The sequence below is a fragment of the Chaetura pelagica genome, unplaced genomic scaffold (assembly GCF_000747805.2).
Source record: "Chaetura pelagica isolate M959 unplaced genomic scaffold, ChaPel_1.0 scaffold222, whole genome shotgun sequence".
NCBI classification, from domain to species: domain Eukaryota; kingdom Metazoa; phylum Chordata; class Aves; order Apodiformes; family Apodidae; genus Chaetura; species Chaetura pelagica.
In genome coordinates this window covers 8,313,213-8,333,239 of record NW_009952711.1, presented here as the reverse complement: position 1 = coordinate 8,333,239, position 20,027 = coordinate 8,313,213, and the positions used below count along the sequence as shown (strand labels likewise).

The window sequence follows — 20,027 nt, the reverse complement described above, 5'->3', positions numbered from 1 at the left end:
CAGGCAGCCAGACAGGAAAGACGTTTAAAATAGAGATCTTATCCCAACTTGAATGACAAATAAAATGTTTTGACTATTTTCTCAGCCAGTACTAGAGGGTTTTATAGTTAGTATCTTGGCTAAAGTTCACTTGACATGTTGTTGGGAGATAGTGGCCAGCACATTTAGGACTACTTGTTTAAAGTTTTCAGTGCTTCATTAAAGATCCCCTACAGGTTAAGTGCTCATCCTAGTTTTACTGTTGAGTTTTCTATGGATGAGCCAGCCTTGGTGTGTTCCTTTTAATGTTTATGTAATCTAGTTTTGTAGACCAGCCCACAACTGAATCTGCTCTTAGGCAAATATTTTTGCCTGGCAATCTTGAAATTGTTTGAAAAAGCCCTATTAGTTTTCAGGCAGGGATTTGAGTGCTGATATTTCTGTCATTTATTATGTGATCCGTGTTCATAAGCACTTGACTATTTATTTTTGTTTTAATGAAAGTGTTTGTCCCTATGGTGCTGCATGTTGAGAAGACTGTCTTGAAGCTTTGCAGAGGGTAGGTAAGTCCCCAGCAGCAGAGGGATGTGCCCAAGGCAAGAAGGGAAGCTGGATAGAGCAGGGAGTTTGATTTGTGCTACACAAGTTTGATGGTGCTGCTGCAACTGCACCACAGCTTCTCTCTTGAATGTAGCATAAGGAGCTGAGAAAAAATGACGAAATGCATGTAATTAATATTAAGGTGATGCCCAGCCAGTAGTGGTACTTCTCTGTTGGTGCTGTTTTTGGTTTTTTTTGTTTGTTTGTTTGTTTTTTAACAGTCATTTCTAACGACTTTTTGGACAGGAATAGTGCATCTTGTCACTTGCTAAGATATGCTTTTCCCCTCTGCCACTGCAGTTCCACTTTTATACTTCTATTTTTTAGAATTTCTTTTTTTTGTTTTAATTGCTGATGAAACTTTAGATCTCTTAAAGCTGCAATTTTATCTGTGACTGATGTTCTTACTAAATAAGCATATGAAAGCAGAGGATCATTTTGTTGGAAGGGACATTTCTGCTTTCCCAGCACACTTCAACAAGTCCAAAGATGGAGAAGGTTCTCATGAAATAATAGTTAAAAAGTCACAGACTCTATATGTCATGTTTTTCTTCTTCCCTCGAAATTTTGTATGTTTTTTTTTTTATTTCTCAGTTTATTAATAAACCAGCTTTGACCTTGGTTGCTGTGGCTTGCAGAATGTCCTAACATCAGAGTTGTTAAGGATGTTACTTTGATCTCAAGTTAATAACTGCAGACATCCTGCAGACAGATCTATCCTAAACAATGCTGCACTTAGAAAGCTTCCTCCTATGTTTATAATGTTCATTTTTAGTGAGGTGCATAGTATTTGGAAAAAGTGAGTGCTGTTCATAGACATTATTTGATGAGCTGATGTTTGAACTAGTACTGCATAACGTCTCATGAAAGAAGTGTGAATTAGCAAATTTGATAAGGGAAGGGTAAAAATAATGTCAGAGGCAGATGCTTTGTATATTCATACATGTTTTGTGGGAAGAAGTTTTATTCCACTTGTGGGAGTCCTCCATATAGGTGTTATAGAATGTGACTGTCTTTGCTATTACTTAGTTTGAGTGTCATCTTTGGAGTTGAAAGTAATGCACTGAGCACATTTTTGGTTTTGAAATTATCAGGGAATTCTAATACTACAATCACAGGTAGTACACGTTGAAAATACTTCTATAGAATAAAAATATAACGCATCAGTCATTGGTAGTTATGATGAATTTAATAGTGAATGTTAGAATCATGAAAGTTAGGGAGCTTTTAGTCTCAGCTATGGTTTTGTTTTTTTCTCTAAGAGTACGTGACAGCAAAGTACTTAAGTACCAGTTGTTTTTCAACTCATTTGGTGAATTGCGGTGTAATTCATGGTTTTAGTAATTTGCTTGGCGATGATTCTACCTTTGACTCAATAATTAGATTTTATTGTATGTAAGAGTGTCAGACTAACTAAACAAAGATCCAATACTCTGCATGAGTGGGTCTTGACCTCACTTTCTAGTTCAGTCTCATACATTAAAGTACCTACTCATCAAGTAAAAGTAGCTTTTATTACTAAGTGGGACAACTGTATTTTCAAAACATTTTTGGACTTGCCCCTCCCACATCCTCCACCCCCATACCACTAAACAAATGTAGTGTATTATTTAACAACTAAAAAAAAAATGGTGGAGGGAGTTTTAAGTTTCTGAGTTGAGATATTGGACAGTAAGGCTATTTCTGGGTGGACACAGAGCAAGGACATGGACTGACACATGTGTGGTAGACTTGGCCATTTGCCAAGGTATTTTCAGAGTTCACACTGTTTAACTGTATCAGCTGGTGTGGAGATTCTACAGGTGGTGGCAAAGAAATAAGACTGTCCTTAGCACATTAAACCTTCAGGCTCTCCTTTTTGTAAATAAGAGCATGTACTAATACAGGTCACGTGTTGGTATTGGAATTCTTAGACAAATGGAATGAAAAGTTTCTGTGGAGTCCTTGCCTGCTTTAGAGAGAATGTTCTTTAAAATTGCTATTCTTACTATATACTAATGTGAGAAATAAAATTAAGCTGAAATCTGTACCAAAAATGGAATGGAACTTATAATGTAATATAGAATTTAAGGGTACCTTGTTTCTGCAGTGCTCTTATTGGATAGAGCATTTTTTATTGTTAGAAGATCCAGCTATTCTGTGTAAGACTGAAAGTGTGGGTAAAAATGCCTTATAAAGTGTTGACAATATTTTTCCATGCAAGCACAGTTTGTCACTTATTTTTAAGTAGACTTTAATTTCTTCACAGCAAAATTTAATCATGTTTTTAAAATGTTAGAATTGTGCAGATGGAATGTGTGTGTGGGGTGTTCTTCTGTGATACACCATCTATTTTAGCAGTAAACCTATGGTTTACTTCTGAAAAAATATTTTTTATAATTGCCTAGGCACATGGTCAATTTTGTAGAGCAGGCCAGGCATTACTACATCTTCCATATGTTGATTTCACTTATGAAGGCCTGCACAACTGTGCTCCACCTACAGTGCTAAGTTGACTTTTTCCTGTGCTCAGACTAGTGTATCCTCCGCAAGATCTGAACTTCAGTCCCTTTAAAATTAATTAGTGTTTGTATTGCCCTTTGAAAACGTAAAGGTTAATACAAATGCTAAATGTTGGTGATCTGTATTACACCTTGTGGTAATTGGAAGGATGTAAAAAGCATTTACCACTGTTTTCCACCTCTTTCAGTTGACTGCAGAAATCCTGTACTCTTGCCATCCATTTGTCTGCTATTTGTGGTAATTACCATACAGCTTTATGAATTGCAATTTTTCTAAACAACTTATTGTATTTAATTAAGGCACTATTTCTTTTCTCTTTCTTAAGAATGTCAAGCTGTCAGCAGAAGTAGAACCATTTATTCCTCAAAAGAAGGGTCCAGAAACACTGATGATCCCAATGGCGCTTCCTAATGACAGCGGAGGAATTAATGGCATGGAACCAACTCCTATCCCTAGCTACCTGATCACTTGCTATCCATTTGTGCAGGAAAACCAATCCAATAGGTAATAAGTGGTTGTGATCTTCATGCAAGATAATCTATTTTTAAATGAGTTTCAACTTTAGATAGACTTGAGAGGCATCATTGACTGTTGCCTGTATATTAGTTTTGTTCACTATGTGTAAACTTCTGAGACTTCATGGATAAAGATTAAGTTTCTCTGTCCACAATATTTATTTCCTTTGCTCTGATTTTCTCTATTCATATTTTTTTGCTGCTTTTCTTTCCCTTGCTGCAGAGGTCTGGTGCAAATCCCTCACAAAGTTACCTGCTGTGCTCTTGCATCTTCCAGAGCAGTCAAGAGATCTGTCTTTGAATCTCTGATGCGGAAGCAAGGCTCCAAGTGTCCAACTTGGATCCTGCCATGGCTAAACGCTATGAAGCTGACACTTAGTATTGTAGTTGACACTAGTTTTGTAGTTGTATGCAGTTTTCTTTGCACAATTTGTTATAATACATTGAGTTTAGGAACTTTTTATTCTAGCCAATATACATTGTTCACTGAATGGGCAACTGCAGTGTTGATTATTTTGTGTCAAAGGCATAAATAATTATTGCTGTTTAGTTTTGAAAAAAATGTACCCCATACCTGCTGCAGATCTAGAGAATTATCCTGGATGTTTAGCTTTCCTATTCTCTTTAATATTTGGGCCTCTGTGTCTTGTGTGTAGATGGTCTCCTGGTCTCTTGGGGGTTTCAAGAGAGAGAATTGGGTGCATAGTTTCCAAGGGGTTGTCTTGTAGTGTGTTGTATCACAAACACAGCACTGGAATTGTAATGGGTCTGTAGTACTTGTCAAAGAAATTCCTGCATTTTACTTCTAAGTTTAATGTTAGACATTTAATAAGTTTATCCAAGTGCAAGATCAATGGAGATACTTATTTTGCACTTAAATGTAATGTCAATTTAATTGGCATTTGTAAGAAGTCCTAATAAATTTATTAGTTTATTCAGTTACTAAAAGCCAGGAGATCGTGAAACAAATGAGTCATGGTTATTTGTTCAAGTTTGTTTTTAAGGGGGTGCTAGAGGTCTGAATTTCCTTGAGAGGTGAACTCACTGAGCAATTGTCTCTTTGATTTTTACAGACAGTTTCCATTATACAACAATGACATCAGATGGCAGCAACCCAACCCAAACCCTGCAGGACCATACCTTGCTTACCCTATAATATCTGCACAACCACCTGTTTCTACAGAATATACGTATTATCAGCTGATGCCAGCACCTTGTGCTCAGGTCATGGGTTTCTATCATCCTTTCCCTACCCCCTACTCTGCACCCTTTCAAACAGCAAATGCTGTAAATACAGTTACTACAGAATGCACTGAACGTCCTAACCCATCGGGCCAGGTCTTTCCATTATCCAGTCAGCGGAGCAGAAGCAGTAACAAGGGACCAGTCCTTCAAAAAGTAAGTCTGGTTTTCAGTAGGATAATTACAACTGTATAAAGAAAATATCTTTGCAAAGGAAGCATGTATCTCATTTGAGCAAGAACAGCTATGTCAGTAGTGTCAATGGAAGGAAGGGAGGGCTACAGAGATGTTAATTGGAGTGTAGCAAAACTCTGCCTACAGAGGTACTTCATTATAAAATACTTGGTGAGTTAATAAAGCCTGCAAGTGTACTATGGGAAGCTCCCTTCCACTGCCTCTGCTAGTTGGGTCTGAAATTAGAATTATTTTGTTAGAGAACAAAGGAATCATATCCATGCTTTCTTTACCTTTTTTGATACTTCTACATCGTAACAAACAGTTCATGCAGAAAATACTGTGAAGAGGTTGAGAAATCAGATATTTCTGTGAATATTTCCCTTAATCTCTTGTCCTTCAACATGTGACTTCTGTAGTGAGCATTAGAACTTTTAAATGCTTTGTTTGATTACAACTAGGAAGTCAAATCATGTGACTTACATGTATGTGTGGCTAATCTTTTAAAACAGCAACAACAGTTACAGACGCACATCAAAAATAAACGTCCTCCAGTGAAAAATGTTGCCACTCAAAAAGAGACTAGTTCATCAGGTCCTGAGAACAGATCAAAGATTGTTTTGTTGGTTGATGCATCACAGCAAACAGGTAATTTCTTTATTGTGTTCTGAGTGTACAAAATAACTAGTACTACATGTCAGTCACAGTCTTTACCCAAAGAAGATGGATCTGGTTTATGTGTGGCTTTTAGGAGAAATCTTTGCAGATCAAAAATATAATGAAGAAAAGGTGCTGATGGTTACAGAAACATAAATAACATGTCACATTGTGTTGCAATGATATGGTACTCGTGCAGAGACTTTGCCACTGTCAAAAAAAAAGACTTCTCTTGGAGAAGCTGATTGTTATTAATAGTTGGATCTAGAAATAATTTGTTTAAATTCAGTGTTGGTTTTAATTTTATTAAAAGGAAATTGTTCTTAAATGTGAAGACTTTGGCTTTTTCCATTTGTTTTTATGATGTGCAGATGTTTCATGTCTCGAGAATTCCTGTACAAGTGATTATATTTTTGTTTCTTGTAGATTTTCCTTCAGATATAGCTAATAAGTCACTTTCTGAGAGTGCCTCTACAATGCTTTGGAAATCAAAGGGCAGGCGCAGAAGAGCTTCTCACCCTGCTGCAGAGTCCTCTAGTGAACAGGGTGCAAGTGAAGCAGACATTGACAGTGACAGTGGCTATTGTAGTCCTAAGCATGGCAATAACCAGGCTGCAGCCATGGCTTCAAGAAATACAGATTCTGGTGCAATGAATGTATGTAAACATAACCAAATAACTAACTATATTTGTATCCTACAGACTGGTAAAAATAACTAAAAAGAAATGTTATTTTCTTTTTCAGGTTGCAGAAACGTCAGTAAATACAAGTAAGCATTGTCTTGTCTGGTGAGCTGTTAAAAATTATCTGCATTGCTTTTGTGTTTTTGCTTTACATTTTGCTAGGAACTCTCTCTATTTACTTCCATGCTACTCTTAACTGATCAGATTCTGAAGCTACATCTTTACTGTCATTTTCAGCACCTCTACCAAGACCCTGTTGCTTGTTGAATGAACAAGTGTATAAGTACCTATCACTAATGATTTATCAACAGCTGCCTTTCTTCAAAGGGTTAAAAAAGCTGGAGACTCCACTGGAAGCATTCAGATAAATCTGTGCTTCTGTTGTATTTTATCCTCAAGCTTCCTTACCCTGTGGTACTGTAGTTCATGCCTGGGTAGTAATAGAGCCAAAGAGTTCTCTTTTTATTTGAGAAGTAGTGATACTTTTTTAGAAGCTTTAAAGAAGTACTGTAACACGAACAAATATTTTGATTAGTCTGGTAGTAGTGGGTAACACTAGTGGCTGTTATTTGTGACTAGATGAAAATTATTATGGATGTGAACCTGAGATTTCCTTTATCTTACTGCTTCCTGATGATCAGTTGTTGACAATTTGAATGTCTGTCATCTGACTCTTCCATAAAGGCAATTCTGCTGGGTTCTAGAAATAGCTACAGAAGTAAATACTGCCAGAGAAGAATTAAACTTTCTCCGATAGCTTCATATTTATCGAAATTGTTCCTGGCTCTGGTTGTATGTGTATCATCATGACATTCTGTCCCACTAATTCATTTTTTTAATAGATGGCACTTCTCTTTTAGCTGGTATAGGTTGGAATAATGTAAATTCCCAGGCAACTCAGAAAAAACCTTGGGTTGAAAAAACTCAGGCATTTTCTAGGGGCGGAAGACAAGCTGAGCAAAGAAATACTTCACAGGTATGTTGTTAATGGTTCTAAATATAAGGATGTTTCCATGTAAACATCAGAAGAAAAAATCAGAAAAAAACTTCTTTACTGTAAGAGTGACAGAGCACTGGAACAGGCTGCCCAGAGAGGTTGTGGAGTCTCCTTCTCTGGAGACATTCAAAACCTGGCTGGACACGTTTCTATGTGGTGTGCTCAGGGTGATCCTGCTCTGGCAGGTGGGTTGGACTGGATGATCTTTCGAGGTCCCTTCCAACCACTAAGATTCTGTGATTCTATGACTGTTCTTGTAATATATGAAAATAAATAATTTGAAATGCACTATAAAATTAACGTACAAATTTAGTAAATGATAACTGTAAATGAAAAGTGTAGAAACTCAACCTGAGTTTCCAGTTGTAAATTTTTACCTTTTATATTTCTTGAGCTAACATATTTATATAAATATTTCTATTTTAATATATATATATATATAATTCATGTGCTTGGCAATCTTCTGCTTATAGGCTGTCCTTTGTATGTAGTATGTTTGTATGTATGCTAAGAAGAACATTTCACAAGTTAATTTATATAAGTAATGAAGACAGTGTGGGTTTAGAAAAGTTAGTTCAGTTTTTGATCCATTCACATTTCAGAAGAAAACAATCTCAAACTTCCTAAAGGAAGATTCTGATGTGATGGTGAACTAGACTCCTGTGTTTTTCCTCCTGTTGTCTTTGAAACTTTCTTTTTTAAATGTATATTAATATATAATATTATTAAGCATTTTATTATTAATAAATGAATTTAAATTGTTTTGTGGTAAAACTTGTAGAATGTTTCTGTGAAACTTCCTGCAAGTGGGACAGTATTTCTGTAATTAATACATGAGGAGAGGGTGGCCTTCCTAATTTTGGTAGTCTGGTTTTATTGAGGTGGAAGTGCAGAGGAGGACAGAGAAGGCTGAAACATCTGTCTTAATTTAAATGTAGGTTTTGCTTGAATTCAGTTATTGCAGACAAGAACAGTTAAGCTGGAAGTGGGAGCGTTATCGTAGATGTGCTATATGTGCAGATACATGAGAGCTACCTCACCCTGATTAGATTTTTAGGTGGAATTGTTAATTTATTTTTAATCTTCCATTTGGTATCCATGTGTTTAATATATGAAGAAGCTCATTGATGCTTGTATCTGGCTGTGTAGCTGTTCTGAATTTTTTTATAACCTGTAGTCAAATCAGAGGCGTTTCAAAGCCACTATTTGTGGTTTATGACATTGGGAAAGTAGGAGGATCCAGATTTCCTTTCATCCAGTCCTAGTTTGGACTCTAAATCTGGCATCTATTCTAGATATTTAAAAACAAAGCTGGCATAAACAGTTTTAAATGAGGTTTCCTCTGCCAAATTTACTATACCTCAAGGCAGAATTGTCCTAGAAATTTTTTTTTAAACTAAATTAGTACCAGGTCTGTAGGAAATATTCTTTAGAAATACGTTAGAATGAGCAATGCAGAATTTCAGATTTGAATCATGCTTTGCTCTTGGCCAACCAGTCTTGCACATAATGAAGAGAAGAATGTTTCTACCACTGTACTGGTCCTTAGAGAGCTCTGTGCCAGGGCATTGTCATAAAACACATATTGAAAAGGCAATAATTGCATTCAGAATTATTACATAGTGGGAGAAAGTTCTTTTGATCACGGTTGTAGACAGTTCCTCACAGTTCATGTCTGAGTTGTATAGAGTCACCTGCAACTCTTGTGGTCGTGTTTGGCCAAAGGTACCTATTTCTAAATTAGTAATGTAGAGGTTAATGTATATAGATACTGTATTTGGCTTGGGGGAGGGTAATAATCTGATACTGTATGTAGAAAAATGTTTATAGAGGTTTAAAAAAAGAAACAACAAATACATGAAAAAAAAAACCACAACAGAAAACAATCACCCCCACCCCCCAAAAAAACCCCACTCTGTGTCTTCTTAGTTGCTAACTAGCAGACAGGAGACTGGTGTTCTGCAATTTCAGTGTTGAAGCTGTGAGAGCACACAGGTAAGGCATTCAGGTCTGTTGTTTCCAGTCTGGTTTCAGATGCAGAGACCACAGCACATCTTCAGAAAGGAGGCAGAATGTGCAGAAACGACATGAAAAATCTCTCCCTACAAGCCAGTCAAGTAGAACAGAGCAGAGTCCTGAAGCTCTCTATTTTGAGGTAGGGTTGCATGAAAAGTGTTCCTGCCTTACAGTGCTGTTGGCTGTGTGTGGAATAAGTGATGTTCTCAAGAGGGAGATGTTGCACAACATCTGACTCCAAAAGGTGTACAACATAGTGCACTAGTATTTATATGATGTTTTCATTGTGCATATGGAAAGACTTGTATTTGGGTGTTGTGGAAATGGTAAGAATTTACAACTATCCATGGTTGACAAATAAGCAACTTTTTCTGTTCACTTGTGAATAAAACTTACTGTGTTCTCTTGTTTATCCCCCTTCTCCCCTAAATGTAATTTTTGTTTCTTTAGTATAAAACATTAATAATTTCTTCTCTTAAAAAAAAAGGGTATTTGGAAATGAGGTTACTTTTTTGTTAGTTTTTAATCATCTTCTATTTTAATAATCATCTATCTTATGTGGGATGTCAGGATTCAGTTCATTCTTCTAGCTTAATCTGTTGCAGTTGCTTTCATGGGACCTTTTGTTCCATTCTCTTTGTTTTTATTTCATGTATTGTTCAGGATGAAGATGAATTTCCAGAGCTAAATAGTGACAATGGCAGCAGCAAAAGTAGTAACATCCAGCAAAAGATTGCACCCAAAGTAGTAAGTAATTGTTTTGTTGTGAGAGACATTTTTAAGTTAAATTGTTGAGACTACTTAATTTGTGTTTTATAATGAATCTCTGCAATCAGTTAGTGGTGATTGAGTTGTTCTTAAGCATTTACATTACCAGTTTTGGATAGTAAAGAAATGACAAAGTGGTGTAGAGAACCCATTAAAAAAAAAAAAAGCTGGATTTTTATCTGCTAATTAGATTGTTAATAAGTGAAACTGTAAGATACCTGATACACACTTAGAACCATAGAATATCCCAAGTTGGAAGTAACTTACAGGGATCATCAAGTCCAACTCCAAACTTCTCCGTCTCACTGATGGTTTCTCTTGAGTTTCATGCTTCTTGAAGTCACATGCTAAATTTTGGGAGTACAGTAGATGAAACAGGATTTTTGAGATTAAGATTAGTTTTGAGGATTACCAAGCTTGCTTTGTGTTAATACCTAAACTACATGTTGGTTATTCTGTCTGACTCAAAGGGCTTGTATGCATACTGATGCTTTGATGCAGACTGTTCTAAAAATTGTTAAATCTGCAGTTTTTAAAAATAACTGTAGCTTGTGTAGTTGATTCTGAAATTAAAATAAAACATTATCGGCTTTAAGGCTCTAGACACAGTTGTTGGAAGGATGCTCTTTTATACCTGATCTGCTTAAAGACTTGGTTGCAGACCTGTACATAAAGACTGCTTAATCTTCTTGGCTGCTTTCCAGGAAAGTGAAGTCCTACATTAAGTCCTTGCAGGGGAGGAAACAAACACTCCTTTACTTAGCAATCAGTCTGGAAAACCTTCTGAAGCTGTAATTGGAGATAAATATAACTCTTTTCCCATACAAAAATTAAATATACACAGGTTTCTAGTTTTATTGACTTACTGTGTCATCTAGCTGTACTTAATAATTGGGAAGTCATACTGCTGTCCAAAGACATGGTTCATTTGGTTTCTGGAGTGCCAGTTTTACTAAGGTCTTTAATGGTGGTTTTTTGCATTTTGTTTAAAATCTTAGTTGGATGACTTACCAGAGAATTCTCCAATCAATATAGTTCAGACTCCAATTCCCATTACAACCTCTGTACCAAAGCGTGCAAAAAGTCAGAAGAAGAAGGCCTTGGCAGCAGCTCTTGCAACAGCTCAAGAGTATTCAGAGATAAGCATGGAACAGAAAAAACTCCAAGTGGGTAGTGCTGCCTTCTTGCCCCCAGTAGTTGGTAAAGAGGGGTATCAGTTAGCTGTTGCTCCTCTTTATTATATAATAGCATTATTTATTGATATTTATCAGTGTGTGATGTTTGTGTTGCAGGAAGCTTTGTCAAAAGCAGCTGGGAAGAAGAGCAAGACCCCTGTTCAATTGGATTTGGGTGACATGTTAGCAGCTCTTGAAAAGCAGCAGCAAGCAATGAAAGCTCGTCAGATCACCAACACCAGGCCTCTCTCATACACAGGTATTTCTAATCTGCTTGACTATTGCCTTAGTGACAATGTAAATGTGATTGATCTCAGCATCTTAAATATGCTTTTTTTTTTCCTGTTAACTTTTAGTTTTTTAATATAGTTTTCCCAGGTTTTTGTTACAACTTTTGTAATGCATTTCTGGAGACATTCACCTGTGCTGTCTTTCTGAGCTGCTGTATGCAGAGGTGAAAATCTGTGTAGAACTGAAGACAAACTTCTCTTTAATAGCCTACTATTGAAAACTCGGGATTCATGTCTTGAGAATCATTAAGTGCTGAAATGAATATGTGAAAAGAACTGTATTAGGTCAAGCCAAGCATTTACTACAGATATTGAAAAATTCTCTTTGAAAGCAGCTCAGAGAGGATACCTGTGACTATGATACAGAGGGATGCCTCTCCAGGATATTCTTTCTGCCTCTGTGAATTTTAGTTCTTTAGTTTTGTGCCCCACTCATAAATTTGTTAGCTTTCGTAGCCTTTGTATTACAAAGAGGCTGAGCAATCATTCCCTGCTTTGCTCCTTTATGATTCGTAGAGGCTTGTAATCTCTTTTCTTGTCTCAAGGGTCCTATTCAGTTATTCCATTGGGGAAGCATGTCTTTTCCAATAATCTGTATCACTTTCTCTCTACCTCCTTGTAGTCCTACTGTATCTTTTTGAAAATAAGGAAGATCAGACATTCACAGAATAACGAGTTCCATCATTAATCTATTCAATGGCTTAATGATGCTTTTTTGTCCTGTCTGTCTTGATCAACACAGCATTTTAAATTGGCTTTTTTAATGCTTGCTGCTGAAAACAGAACTGACACTTTTGTAGTCATCTATTACAACCCATGAATCTCATTCCTGAGCACTAGTATGTAGCCTGGAGCCCATCATTATGCACATAGTTACCATTTTCCTTCTTGTATATCGCTTCATTTACCTGCTTTGAGTTTCAGCTGTGTTCAAACATTAATTCAGGTTGGCAAAGTTCTAGCAAACAAAGCTCAGCAAAGAACAGTTGGTGTTTCCATTGGAGACTGCATCTGTTTTATTCTCTTTCTTCCACAAGTCACACTAAAAACTACATGCTGCGCTCTCATCTGTTTTGACGTGTCAACTAATTAAGTCTTTGACAACTAAAATCAATGTTTGAATAAATGTTTGCAACTTTTCTTACTATTATTATCTTACTAATTAACACTACATGTAGTCATTTAAGAGAGATGCCTTACCAGTATTAAAGTAATTCCTTTCCTGGAATCCATAGCTTTCTAAAACATGAGGCTAAGTTGAAGAAAGCTTAAAACCATCTGGAAGCAACAATATCTGATGATGTAATTTTCCTGTCATTATGAACTGTTTTTCCAAGGAAGGAAAATGTACTTTGAGAATTCATCAGTGGAAATTCTGAAAGCAGTATTGAAATAAAGCTGACATGTCTTTGGTTGAAACTAATATCTTGCTTGTATTTAGTTGGCAGTGCTGCTCCCTTTCATACCAAAGAATCTGTCAACAGAAAGTCCTTAACAAAGGGACAGCCATCTATGGGTTGCCTTAATCCTTTGGATTCAACTGCCCCAAAAGTGAAAAGAGGAAAAGAAAGAGAGATTGCAAAACTGAAGCGTCCTACAGCACTTAAAAAGGTAAGACATGTCACCCATCCACACTTATACTGAAGACAATATTAGTTGTTATGTTATACTTGAGAACCTGTGACCATGAGCATAGAGTGAGTCATGAGCTTCTGCCTCTAGTTCCTGTTACACTGGTGTTCCTGTCCTTTGGATGTAAGCATGTAACATGACTCTTCACACCCCCTGTAATAAACTGAAGGTGATACAAATTATCTTATTATGGATTGCAAGGATATTTTTAAAGTGTAAGCACTAGGCCATGTGGGAGAAATTGCAGTTTTTTCCATGTTGTTGATTCCTAGTTTGCAGTGCAATGTAGTGTGCTAACCTTATGTTTTAAAACTTTTTTTTGAGAGATTGATATAGAACTTGAAGTAGAAACACTATTTTTAATCGAGTAAACTTAGAAATAATTGGTTGTATGTAGATCCATGCACACAAGGTAGGTATGTCCACAGAATACAGTGTGTATGGAAATCAGAAGGTAAAATACAAAAAAAGCCTAGCTCTAAAAAGTGTGAAAGCCTTTTTTAAATAAGTGTAGCAGTCACGTTTACTCATGCACCACATTTCTTGTCAAGATTACTTTCTGATACAAACAGGTAGAATCTGGTAAAGCTGTGTTTGTATAAAGGTTGGCTTTGGCTAGGTTGCCTTTTAAAAAAAAAACAAAACACAACTTTTTCTGATTTATGCATTGTCTACTTCAGTTAAGGAAATTCACGGCTCTCTGTTCAGCAAAGTTTTCTAAACTCTCTTGTCAAGGCTTATTATACTAATACCAGTATAGCCATGACTACTTACCTTCCTTTTCTATTGAAAAAAGGATTCTAATTATTGTCATGGTGCTTCACAAAGGTGACTAGTATTCTTGCATAAGGTGTTTTTTACAGGGACGAGGAATTGTAAATGGGTGTTACACATCAAAAAGAAGCTGTGGAAGCACATAAACTGTTGAGAATATAATTTATGTAGAAGAGCATTGCCTGTACCATCTGTGCTGGAGTGAAACAGGTTGTGATCAAAGAGGAAACAAATAATTTCAGGGTTTTCTGTTTGCCATGAGCAAAACAAAATTTTCTGTATTGTTCAGTAAAACAATTTGTTTGTTATGGGTATCTCTCTAATTTTTAGATGCTGATAGTTGTTGGTTTTGTTCCTAGATTATTTTGAAAGAGAGAGAGGAGAAGAAAGGCCGTTTATCAGCTGACCATGGCCTGTTGGGATCTGATGAACAGAAAGAGGTTCATATAAACTTGACTGCTGATCAGTCTCAGGAGCTGGCCTCCCAAGAAGGTTGGTCTTTATTTCTCTAGCCCCCCTGCCCTCCCACCACAATTGTACTAATCTGCTTGTTTTAATATTTTGTCTATATTTATGCAACAGAATTTATTGATGTTTATCTTGTAACTTTTTTAATGTTATGAAACACCAGAAATCAGAACCCTCTTTTTCTGAAAAAAAAAGTCTGTTCCTCAGTAGTGGAAGGCTCAGTGCAGTATGAGTTCCAAGTACATAATCTCCATACAACCTTTTAATTACTTTCTCTTGAGCAAATAATCCAACACATAGCAGAGCTGATAGTATTTTTGATAAGTGGACAAAATGTGACCTGTGATTGGCCATGCCATGTTGATCACAGTGCTTTTTAATGATGAGAATTCTGAAAGTTTTCCAGATATAGAAGTTGAAAACTGTAAATAAGGTTTTCCAGTTGGCTGAACACTCTCTTAATCAGCTGCAGTGTCTGGACTCTCCAGACACTCTGGAGCAACAGCTCTGAGCAACTGGGAAACTCCCAACCAATTATCAGTGTCTATCACCTGTGGGGAGTTTGGCAGGGGTGGGGGAAGGAAGGTGTCTACCAAGATTTCAGATGTGCTGCTTAGAACTTTTCTTCTGCATGACTGACCTCACCTGACTGAAGATAAATGTGAAAATCTTAAATATCCTAGGAATAAGTTAGTTAAATATTATATATACAAACGGTAAACAGTTAGAAGAAGTTGTAGTACTTGGGCAGGTTTTCCTTTCTGTTCTGCCCATTTCCCAAACTAAGCTTTGGATATTTTTAATAAATATATATCGTTTGCCCAGCCCATGTTAACCATTGGATATCTGTTTGTTTTGGTCCCCTGCCTCCCCCAGTTACCCTCTGAGGGAAGAAACACGGAGTTGTCAGAATGTGATTTGGAAAAAGGAAGGGAGATGTGTAAGAAGTGTGATGCTGTTTCTTCGATGTGAAAGCATTTTTGCATCTTACAGTGTTTCAAAATTGTCTTTCAGAAACTGGACTGAGCATGCCTAGTGATACTTCACTTTCTCCAGCAAGTCAGAATTCTCCATACTGCATGACTCCAGTGTCACAAGGTTCACCTGCTAGTTCTGGAATAGGCAGCCCAATGGCATCTTCTGCAATAACGAAAATTCACAGCAAGAGATTCAGAGAGTAAGAGTTTTGCTTTATTAATATGAATTCAAGACCTGCACTTTTGAGTGTGAATAAGTTTAGTAGACTTAGGAGGAGTTTAATGAATATAAGCTCTTCTTTCATCTATAGAAGCTTGTGCAAGTATGTATTTTTTTTTGGCCATAGATGGTTTGCTACGTGTAGGTCTGTGTGTATATTCATGCAGGACTGCATATATAGTGCATGTACACGTGCACTTTGGATTTTCTTTTTGTTGCTGCTACAAATTAACTAGATAGAGGTGTCCTCCAAAAATAATTCTCAAGGAGAGCTACATGTACATTGGATGGGAAAGGAAGAATACTTTAATGAATGCTGAAAATACTGTAAGAGTCACTCTTACACATTACTGCTATTTATTAATGTATTTTTGTAGCCTACCAGATTAAGGAAACTAGTTGCTTGAGGCACTTATTGGAGTGTTTCTTTGTATTTTTAATATTCTTTTTGACCAAATTCTTGAGGCAAGGGATGTTACTGGCATTATAAATGTTCTGAGGATCAGCATGCAGTCTGATTTCTAAATCCTCTTAGTAATTCTAGCATTTAATAACTGTTCTGAGGAAGTAAAATTATTTTTATTTGGCAAAAAAAGGCTCAGTGAAATAGTGAAATTGATTATGTGCTATTCTAATATTTTGTTTTTTGAATTGACAGATACTGTAATCAGGTTCTAAGCAAAGAAATAGATGAGTGTGTGACTCTCTTACTGCAACAGCTTGTCAGCTTCCAGGAACGGGTTTATCAAAAGGATCCCATGAGAGCCAAAGCAAAGAGGAGACTTGTGATGGGGTTGCGTGAGGTTACTAAGCATATGAAACTAAACAAGATCAAGTGTGTAATCATATCTCCCAACTGCGAAAAAATCCAGTCAAAAGGTATAAATAATAAGTGGTGCACTTAACTGTTTACAGTTTTCTTGTGCTGACTAGAAGTGCTGATTAGCAAGGGTAGAAGCATTTTTTAGCTACTATGCATGATATAACACTTGTAGAATCAGTTGTGCAGTTGTCTCTCTTCTGCTCCATTCTGGAAGAAACTCATTCCCAAGGGGTGAAGAACTTAAAGAAAGATAGATATTCTAATACATACAATAGACCTAAGTTTTATTCCATTCAGTCTTTGTACCTGGAGTCCTGGGCTCTGAATGCCCTTAAGGAGGATTCCTTAAGAGCAGTGGGAATTGGTTAGTTAGCCAACCAGGAATGTGAACAAGGGCTTCCTGACACGTGAGAAGAGTAAAGCTCTGCACACCAAAAGAGCTGCGAAAAATGTTGGTTTAATGTGTGTGCAGGACTAAGAGACAGAATACCACCTTGATCTATACACTTTCACTATACTTGTAATGTGTACCTTGTTATCCTGTAGAACAAAGTAGCTGGTGATTGTGTGTATTGGGAGTTTTACTGCCTACTGACAGAATGGGGTAGCTGTATCTCACCATGCTATGATGCAACTGACAGGATACCTATTTAAAATGCTTTCTTCAAGGTGGACTAGATGAGGCTTTGTATAATGTAATAGCCATGGCACGGGAACAGGAAATTCCTTTTGTCTTTGCTCTTGGACGTAAAGCTCTTGGCCGTTGTGTGAACAAACTGGTTCCTGTCAGTGTGGTGGGTATCTTCAACTACTCAGGGGCTGAGGTGAGTAATTCCCTTCACAGAAATGGCTGGAGCAAACAGCCTTCTGGTTAAGAATTGATTGTAGTTAATTAACCCTTGTAGTTAAGAATTGATTTGTCATGAAGAGTACACCTGACTAACACGCATTTGATTATGGCCCTGACCTGATTTGTATTAGAGTGTTTTTCTTGAAACTCAGTGTTTACAGAAATGAATGAAGGTGTTGAAACACTTTGGTCCTAACATCTCTGTAGATTTCAAAAAGACTTAAATGCCACCTGAATTTCTCTGGAAGGTGTGAAATTGTAAGGAAAACAGTATCTTGAAGTAAATCTCCTCAATGTTGCATAAACATGGAGAGTGGTGTTTTTATTTAATACAGAGAGAACTAATTTTTTATTGAAATAAAGTATTTGGTGTTAATTAACTTAAGACTCACTATGTAATGTACCTTTGAGTAAAAGGAGTAGTTTAACATGAAATTTACTTGTAAAAACCACTGAGTGTAAAAACTGTTTTCATACTTAGGACCTATTCAATAAGCTGGTATCACTGACTGAAGAGGCCAGAAAAGCCTACAGAGATATGGTTGCTGCAATGGAACAGGAACAGGCAGAAGAAGCCTTGAAGAATGTCAAGAAGGCGCCTCATCACATGGGTCATTCTCGTAACCCCTCTGCAGCAAGTGCTATCTCATTCTGTAGTGTTATTTCTGAACCCATATCTGAAGTGAATGAGAAGGAGTATGGTAAGTATCTTAAAAATTACTTTTGTATTTAGAAGCTGGAATTTTCCAAATGCTGCTTATTGCAAAATGTAGCTAAAAATAGAACATTTCATAAATCAGAGGAAATGGCTTCTCCAGTTGTATTGAACTGGTACCAAACCCAGAATTGATAATATGATTGAAGGACCAATGACAGAGGGTAGGAACTAAATTATTGAGGTTTCTGAAGATAGGATGTGTAGCTTAAATTTTGGAACTTGAGATGGTAATGAATGATCATACTGCAAGCAAAAGGCAAATGTATCTGCTTGCTTAAGCCTGGATGACAGAGGGAATAAAAGGGAGAATTGGTGCACAGACTTGCAACTTTGTAATGTCTGTTTTAGGATACTGTAAAAAATCAAAGTTGTTCACTGTTCTTCCTACTGTCCCTCCCTTTCCACTCATCCTGTTTTTGCCATCCAAAATTTTTGAGCAAGCATAAATATATTTAGCTCCTATTGCTATTTATACTATTCTGAGATGTTGAGGAAAAATACTTTTATGTAGAAAGAATTAATGTTTCCCACTTAAACTTCTTTGTAAACTTATAGAAACAAACTGGAGAAATATGGTGGAAACATCTGATGGGTTAGAAACCTCTGAAAATGAGAGAGAATCCTCATGTAAGACTGTGGTACCAGAGAAAGCTGGGAATGGTCAGATGGAAAAAGCCACTCTGAAACAACCACATCTGGCTACAACTGGGACTACCTCAGCAATAAATCATGGAAAATCCACATCAGGTGACAAAGATGAGGTGAAACCAGATGACAATCTGGAATGGGCCTCACAGCAGAGTACAGAAACCGGATCACTGGATGGCAGCTGCCATCTTCTGAATTCCTCCATGACCAGTACCACCAGTACTCTGGTACCAGGAATGCTAGAAGAAGAGGAGGAGGAAGATGAAGATGATGATGAGGATTATGCCCATGAACCAATTTCTGTAGAGGTTCAGCTTAACAGCAGAATTGAATCTTGGGTTTCAGAGACCCAGAGAACTATGGAGACTCTTCAGCTTGGGAAGACCCTTAGTGGTGCCGAAGAAGACAATGAAGAACAAAGTGAAGAGGAAGAAGTAGAGACTTCTGAGCAGGCTGATCCAGTCACTGATGGTGAGGAATGGACAAATGATAAGCATGCAAGTAACAGTCAACATAAACCCACCATCTGCAGTTCTTTGAATAAAGACCACACAGATTCCATCTATATGCCATAAAAATAAGCAGGAACTCAGGAACTTTTTAGAAATTATTAAAACTAACTGTTGTAAAGGTTGCAGCCATTATTTCGTATGCTTCATCTCAACATTTTGCACTGTTAAACATTTAATATGTGTATTTAATTCACAACAATATTTTTGTAGCTGTCTGTTACTTGTTTGATTTAAAAACTAGCTTAGCTTTTGATCAGTATCTATTTCCCAGGATAAAAACCGTGTGGAATTTTTGTCAGTAAGTATTAATTTCATCTTTTGTAAGAGGAAATATCTTGTAACTGACCAGTTTTAAGCAAAATTCTTTTAGGATGTGACTGTTTAGCTAATTTTCAAACAGATAACCTACATTAAGACTGACAAATTGCCAGCCATTTACACTGGCGTGTCTGGCAGAAAACCATAACACCAGTGTATTTGGCCATGATTTTCTAGTTCTATCTTAAAATAAAAGTAAAATTTTGGTTCTCTTGAAAGAAAAGCTGGAAAACCCCATTTACAGTCTTAGTGGAAAGTAAATGGAGAAATCTGTGATTTTTATCCTAACATAGATGCAGCTTTTTAGTTGATTGCAGTAAATGCATTGCTAAAAAGCTGCTGATAGTTGAGATTATTACAGTAAACTCTAACAACTTGGATTCCAGAAAAACTTTAAACCAGAGGGATATAATTAATGCTTTGGGGTTTTTTACAAGGTGGAAATATTGCATTATAAAAAAACAACAGGAAAGAAAGCAAATTCCCCAT

The 20,027-nt window shown here is 36.7% G+C and overlaps 1 protein-coding gene across 1 annotated transcript; it reads left to right on the top strand.

Moving 5' to 3' along the window:
- The first annotated feature begins 3,409 nt into the window (after positions 1-3,409).
- On the top strand, positions 3,410-19,315 carry SECISBP2L (SECIS binding protein 2-like). Its single transcript, XM_009994456.1, has 17 exons — positions 3,410-3,585; positions 4,670-4,994; positions 5,525-5,660; positions 6,096-6,325; positions 6,414-6,438; positions 7,195-7,328; positions 9,373-9,504; positions 10,029-10,112; positions 11,132-11,299; positions 11,426-11,567; positions 13,040-13,209; positions 14,364-14,496; positions 15,487-15,649; positions 16,328-16,548; positions 17,162-17,316; positions 17,824-18,043; positions 18,616-19,315. Exons 1-17 carry the CDS (start codon positions 3,470-3,472, stop codon positions 19,281-19,283), a joined length of 3,222 nt encoding a protein of 1,073 aa, XP_009992758.1. The 5' UTR covers positions 3,410-3,469; the 3' UTR covers positions 19,284-19,315.
- Positions 19,316-20,027: the final 712 nt, after the last annotated feature.